General features: G+C 48.3%; 1 protein-coding gene across 6 annotated transcripts in view; it reads left to right on the top strand.

Moving 5' to 3' along the window:
• The first annotated feature begins 1,090 nt into the window (after positions 1 to 1,090).
• App (amyloid beta precursor protein) overlaps positions 1,091 to 6,375 on the top strand; it is a 228,643-nt gene continuing 223,358 nt past the window's right edge. For 2 of the 6 annotated variants that reach the window (XM_031364311.1, XM_031364309.1), the window contains exon 1: positions 1,091 to 1,344. In XM_031364311.1, the coding sequence (XP_031220171.1) occupies positions 1,288 to 1,344 (57 nt within the window). In that variant the 5' untranslated portion in view covers positions 1,091 to 1,287. The remainder of the gene's footprint in view (positions 1,345 to 6,375) is intronic. The other 4 variants (XM_031364310.1, XM_031364308.1, XM_031364313.1 and 1 more) reach the window with 3 other exon arrangements.

Raw genomic sequence — 6,375 nt, 5'->3', positions numbered from 1 at the left:
CACAGATTTGCCTGCATGCCAAGCTAATGAAAGTATTTTTCTCAATTTAGGTTCCCCCTTCCCAGATGACCAGAGCTCACGTCAAGTTATTAAAAAGAAAAAACAAACAAACAAACTTAACCAGGAAGCACATCAGGTGAAGAAAAAGGTTGTGGCCTCAGAAGACAAAAATGCATCTGGTATTATCCCCTGTCTCCTTCTGCTAGCCTGGGGAGAGTCTGGTGGTGGGGAAAATATCTGGATGTTTCTAGGCAATGTTAACACTGGGAAGTTTGTGTTTATTTTAGGATAAAATGGCTTTATGGACGTTCATCTCTCTGGATAAGGGCAGATCCAAAAAAGAACAAGAGCAGAGTTCCAGGAAGAAGTCCCGAGTTATGGAGGTTGAAGAAGAGCCATTGCTCAGTATCTTTTCTGGCTTAACTTTGATTTTTTTTTTCTCCATCTTAGATTTTTACCTCACTGCCTCCTTCAATCCCAGATGCCGGTCGCCTTCCCTGAAATTAACCAAATCAAGCAAATATGCAGTAATAATAATAAAAACCACCTCCCATCTCCAAACACAGAGAAAAATGGGTCATTCTGCATCTTGTGCCCATCTCTGGTGCATTCTAAGGACAAAAATTCCAGGTTGCAGTGGCGTTGGAGGGTGCCCTCCTACCAGAAAAAAAAAATAATTCTGTTTCTTTTGCTAATGTTCTCAGACTCGCTCCACTTCTCCAAACCGAGAAAATGAACTGCGGATAAAAATGCATGCATCGCAGCCGTAGCTCCTCAGTCACATTTGGGAGAGGCCTGCGGGGTCGGGGAACTCAAGCTCGCGGGGACGAGCCGAGAGCGCTCCCGTCTTCCCTGGAACCTTAACGTCCTAGGGTTCACCTTCCCGCGACTGCGGGTCCCTCCCCCTGACCCAGATCATTCCTCCCTTGGTTCCCGGACCCCAGCAGGAGAGCGCGGGTTCCTTAGTAGCGGGTGCCCAAGACGCCGCACCAGTGGGCTCCGGGTCGCCTCCCGTTGCGCTCGGGCGCAGCTCCCCGAGGCTCCGCTAGGGGTCTCTCTCGGGTGGCGAGCCGGGTGGGCGGGATCAGCTGACTCTCCCGGCTGCGAGCCCCGCCGCCTCGCTCCAGCTCTGTCAGTTTCCTCGGCGGCGGGAGGCGAGAGCACCGGGAGCAGAGCGAGCGCGGGGGGCACCGGAGACGGCGGCGGCGGCGGCGACGCGGACACAGCCAGGGCGCGGCGGATCTTCCACTCGCACACAGAGCACTCGGTGGCCCACGCAGGATCACGATGCTGCCCAGCTTGGCGCTGCTCCTGCTGGCCGCCTGGACGGTTCGGGCTCTGGAGGTGGGTGCCGCGCCTTGGGAACGAGACGGGGGAGGCGGGCGCCGGGAGGACGCGATCCTCCCCACCAAGGAGCTCGAATCTTGAGACGCCGGGGACTGTCACGGGTATACCGCTCCTCGCCGCCCCCGCCTGCGGGCGCCCTGCGCTTCGGCGTCTCTGGCCCAGCCCTGCCCGGGGACGCGCTGCCCGACCGATGAAGAGGGAGTGGGTTAGGGTACTGGGATCCCCATATCCGTGTCAGCCTGGAGATGGAGGGCGAGGGGACGAGCCTGAATGCAGACCCTGACTCCTCCCTGCCTTGAGAGCCGGTCTCTGGGATGCGAAAGGCACCCAGTTCGAGGGGGAAGGGGACACGTGTGGAAAACCGAAAGCGCAGCGTCTCTGGATTCAGTTCCCTGCGAGGAAATCGCCGCCCTTCCTCTTCCTTGGGGTCCTGGGTTGGAATGGGGGCAGCTCTGGATGCTGGGGAGCGCCTGGCTCACCCTCCCTTCCCACCCCTGCCTGTCTTGACTGCGAAGCAGAGCTTTGCTCCTGGCGGCCGCGGGCGGCGGCTGCCTGCGCAGCGACCCTCTCCGGAATCTGCGCGGGGTCGCGCACCGCTTTCCTTTTGCAAACTTTGTGCATTTCCGTGTCTCTCTTTTGTGTAAGTTCCAAGTGATGGGAGGGATCGGAGAGTGCGGCCACCCCTCCCCGTCCCTCAACCTGGACGTCCAGGACTCTCTAATGCACCTCCACTTTCTCCCTGAGTGTAACAAGGTCCCGGGGAACAAAAGCCGCGACACCCCGCCCTCGCCGTCCAGGGCGCGGTGGCGGAGCCCTGGTAGTTTGTGCGCCACCGCGGTTCCTTTCCCTGCGCTGCGCGTCTGCCCCCGAAGGCCTGCTGGGGCCCCTAAGTCTCCCACCCCCGCATCACCACCACCTACTGGCAATCCTGTGCGGGACTGCAAAGTCCTCGCTGAGAGAAGAGAGAGAGAGGCAGGGAGAGAGCCCGGAGTGAGACGTGCGTCTGGAAAGGGCAGTGCTGGGTGTGCTGGGTGGAGGGGAGGCTGAGGTTCCAGTGCATCAAAGGAGGCATTTGTCTGATTAAGGTGCGGCCTCCTTAGGGGCAGATCAGGGAACTCTAGCTTAGTCACCCCGGGGGTGCAGGATGCTGGGGAGGGGCCTCGGGGTCCTTTTAAAAAAGAGGGTGCAGATAAAAGGATTGAATAGGTTGAAGATTAAGACGGAGAAGATGGCGCCTCTGCAGTGCAGCAAAGAAAAGCTGTGTGGAGGCTGCAGCCTGTGAAATCCACCCACCGCTAGGTGTATAACAAGTCTTTTCCATTCATCCAACTCTCCAGCATTCGGCTGAAGGCTTGTTTTCCTTTTTATCCAGAGATGCCTGGAAGTTGTTTGCATGTCATCTGGTTTTATTTCTCTTCGTTTGTACCCTCTTCACCATCTAAGCATTTGCAAATATCCCTTCCCAGTCGTCCTCCTTTTTCGCCAATACCTCATAGGAATTTTCCCCAAAAGCAATTTCCAGGTGACTGTTTTCCTGTAATTTTGTGGGGACTGTCTAGGCTATCACATTAATATGGGTTTTTATTTATTTAATTGGGGGGGTCTTAATTTACAAGGTCATTGAACTTTTACCCCCTCTGATTTTTTTTTTCAAACCCACAAGTGGCTTCAGAATCTGTAGATCACCTCAGACTGGTTAAAACAGGTCTTTTAAGAGTCTTAAGAATTTCGTGTTCCATTTTTTTTTTCCAAAACCTATTCATCAAGGAAGTTCTGATTTCTCTGATGACCTAAGATTTTTAATTGTGCAATCATCCCGTTTTTCAAATTGTCTTGCTGTACAAAAACACAACTAAGTAATTAAAAGAATAACATTAATTTTTGGACCTCATGTCAAAACTCAAATATTTACTTTTCTTGAGCATTAAAAAAAAAAAAAAAAACTCGTGTAAAAAGAGTCAGGGGTGTAGGCCAAGATGAACCAGATTTATGTTTTGGCTTGTGCGATTGTATATCTTTTTTCTACCAAACATTTGGAGATTATCCTGCAGTTATCGCCACCTTTAAAGGGTGAATGGGAATATTACATTAGTGCCTTTGGTGAATCACTGGAGAGATAGGTAATTCACCCTAATGAGGCTTGACAGACTTTGCAGCTCTGTGTCCACTGAAGCCACGGAATTATGAGTTGGCTGCCTTTGTAAATCACAGAAAATCCGTCTGCTGCAGGTGGCTCTGCAAAAGAACCCATGTGATGGAGGTTAATGATAATGGGGCCTCATCTTCGAGGGAGTCGGCATTGCCTGGTTTGGCTTTATTTTCCTGGTATGTTGAACAGAGGCATGCGTTTAGCAAACTGTGGTAGACTCTTGTTTGCTTGTATAGAGCTGACTTGCCTCAGTGGTGGCTGTTCCCTCACTGCCTGGAAACCTGCTGCGACTCCTACCAGTAGTGCTGCTCCATGGTAGAAGCCTGCTCACATCACCCGTTACTGCCTGTCAGTGGGAAGCCATGATACTGGCCAGCTATAAATGCTTCTTCCTTGTCACCCCAAGGGATAGCTTCCCTCATTACACTTATGAGGCTGCAAGGAATTAAAAGATGGAACCGAGGAAATGCAAAGGTATATACAGGATCCACAAAACTAAACTCAAAAATTCAGACTTAAAATGAGTAGGAGAAAAATAGGGATCAATGGGCTACTGGCTTTAAAGGAAGGTGAAGTCACTTTTATGGTTAAGGTTGTTAGTTTTTCGTTTACTGCTTATGGCATACTAATTTTCTATATCTGTGTTAAAGGTTATCAGTCATCCAACATAGAGAAGCGAAGACGGAGGTGCTTAATAAACTAATATATATTAATCTTGCAGAGGTGTTAACTTGGGACTTACGGGCATCTTTGATTAATACCTTTCTATTATAAACTCTGCCTTTTATGTCAAGATGGGCCGGTACAAATGCACTTTAAATATCAATATATTTTATTGCTCACCCACACTGGGTACAGAAGTATGCAGGGTGAATAAAACATGCACATAATTATAAAATAGTGTGATGTGCAGAAAAAGAAAGTACAAATTAGGCAAAGAAAAAAAAGGACACAGTAAGTGGGGGTAGTGAGAAAGTGAACCAGGATAAAGACCTATAATTAAAAAAATAAATAAATAAAGGGGGCAAGAGGATTCGATTATCCCGGGACACCTCCTGGTTGTAAGTTTCCAGCCAGGTTTGTGTCCCAGGTCTGAGGACTGAAGGTTAAGTATTTGCATGAATTCTATCTGCTCACGCACAGACACCAGAGTATACATGCAGGGCTTTGTCTTATCTGTGTTCTCTCTGCTTGCTTTCGAGCCAGGCACAGATAAGGTTTTATATAATGAAGGCCAGAACAAGTGTGGAGTTCAATTTGATTCATTTCCTCATCTGTTCATTAGGGACACTTTTATTGATTTATTTTAGGCCAAATCCTGTCACTCAGCTCTGATTACCTTTATGTAAACCCAAACTGTCTCTTCCTTCAAGGAGCTTCCATTCATCCAGGCAAGACAGAAAATAAACAGAAACTGTAACAGGTGTAGGGCAGACCCTGGAGCTGGGTGAAGAATTAATTGGAAGGAGGAGGCCAAGGCTAAAAGCAGCCTGGGAAATATCCTAACACCATCTTAACCAGGGGAGGTATCGCCAAAAAAGAGCTTCACCATGCAACTACCAGACGGGAAGGGAGAAGTAATGTTTCAAAGTGCTTCCCTAGGAACATTAACGGAGAGTTCTCATCCTCATTTGAACATCAGGATCACAGAGTGTCCCTGTCTTCCTCCCTCCCTTCCTTCCTTCCTTCCTTCTTTCCTTCCTTCCTTCCATCCTTCCTTCCTTCCATCTTTCCTTCCTTCCTCTCTATGTTTGTGTATGTGGTGTTGGGATTTCATATGGAGATTTAGGCATGGTGGGCCAATGCTCTACCACTGAATTAGATCCCCATTCCAAGGAATCATGGAGATTAAAACAAAACAAGAAACAAAAAAAAGTGTTGTCAAGAGTTCCACCCAGTATATCAGAAAGAAAATCTCTAGGAGCAAGGTCTGGACATTGGCATTAAGGGAAGAAAAAAAAATTTCTGGGCAATTTTAAAATAGAAACTATGATTTTTGAGGGCAGTTACAGATGGATCAATTTGAACCACATTCAGGATTCATCAAGCTGTTCTGAAACCAAACAAGCCAAGAAATGGCATGGAGGCTCGTAGCTGTGCAGGGAACAGGGAGGAGGGCAGAGGAAAGGTCGGGTCTGTTTCCATTCTGTTCATCTCCTTAAGGCTGGTGTGCCTTGACATTACCTCTGTAGCCTGGACTGCCGTGTCACATTCCACTCAGGGGCTAGATGACCTTGTGGCCTTGCAAGAAACTTGCCTCACAGAGCACACACCTGCATTTGTGAAGGCCTGGGCAGCAGCCAGTACTCTCAGCTCCCAAGCCCTAACCTGGTTTTTTTTTTGTTTTGTTTTGTTTTTTTCTGTTTTTGTTTGTGTGTTTGTTTATGCAGCTGTGACATCTTTTCCTTCTCATAGTGGGATCCTAGATACAAACAGTGGAGTGCAGATTGATAGTTAATACTTTAATGCTGTCTGATTCAAGAGCTTGTGAGTGCTGTAACCTTCTGCATCTTACATTCCCTGACCTACCCTCAAGAATGGGTGGGAAAGAGAATAGGTTAAGGTGTATGTGGGGAGGTGAGCATGCTCCCTGGATGAGTAGCAAGTATAAGCAACTCTACTTATTATATTTCAGTCTCAGCTTGCAAATGGAGGTATTATTCCACAAGAGGGGGTGTTACAAAGCTCTTTCCCTAGTTTAACATGGACTGCTTTTGAGAGAGACGAATATTATGAAAAATGCTGGGTGTTTTTCTTCTTTTCAGATTCTTCTACCTAGGAGGTTTGGCTGGTACCTCCTTTGGGGTAGGAATGCTCCCAATGCTGGATTAGAATGACTGCTATAGTAATTTATTTAAAGAGAGTGTTTTGTTTTTTGT

Source organism: Mastomys coucha, unplaced genomic scaffold (genome assembly GCF_008632895.1).
Source record: "Mastomys coucha isolate ucsf_1 unplaced genomic scaffold, UCSF_Mcou_1 pScaffold12, whole genome shotgun sequence".
Taxonomy (NCBI): Eukaryota; Metazoa; Chordata; class Mammalia; order Rodentia; family Muridae; genus Mastomys; species Mastomys coucha.
Note: the sequence above shows the minus strand (reverse complement) of the source record. Positions and strands in the feature narration are given on the sequence as shown.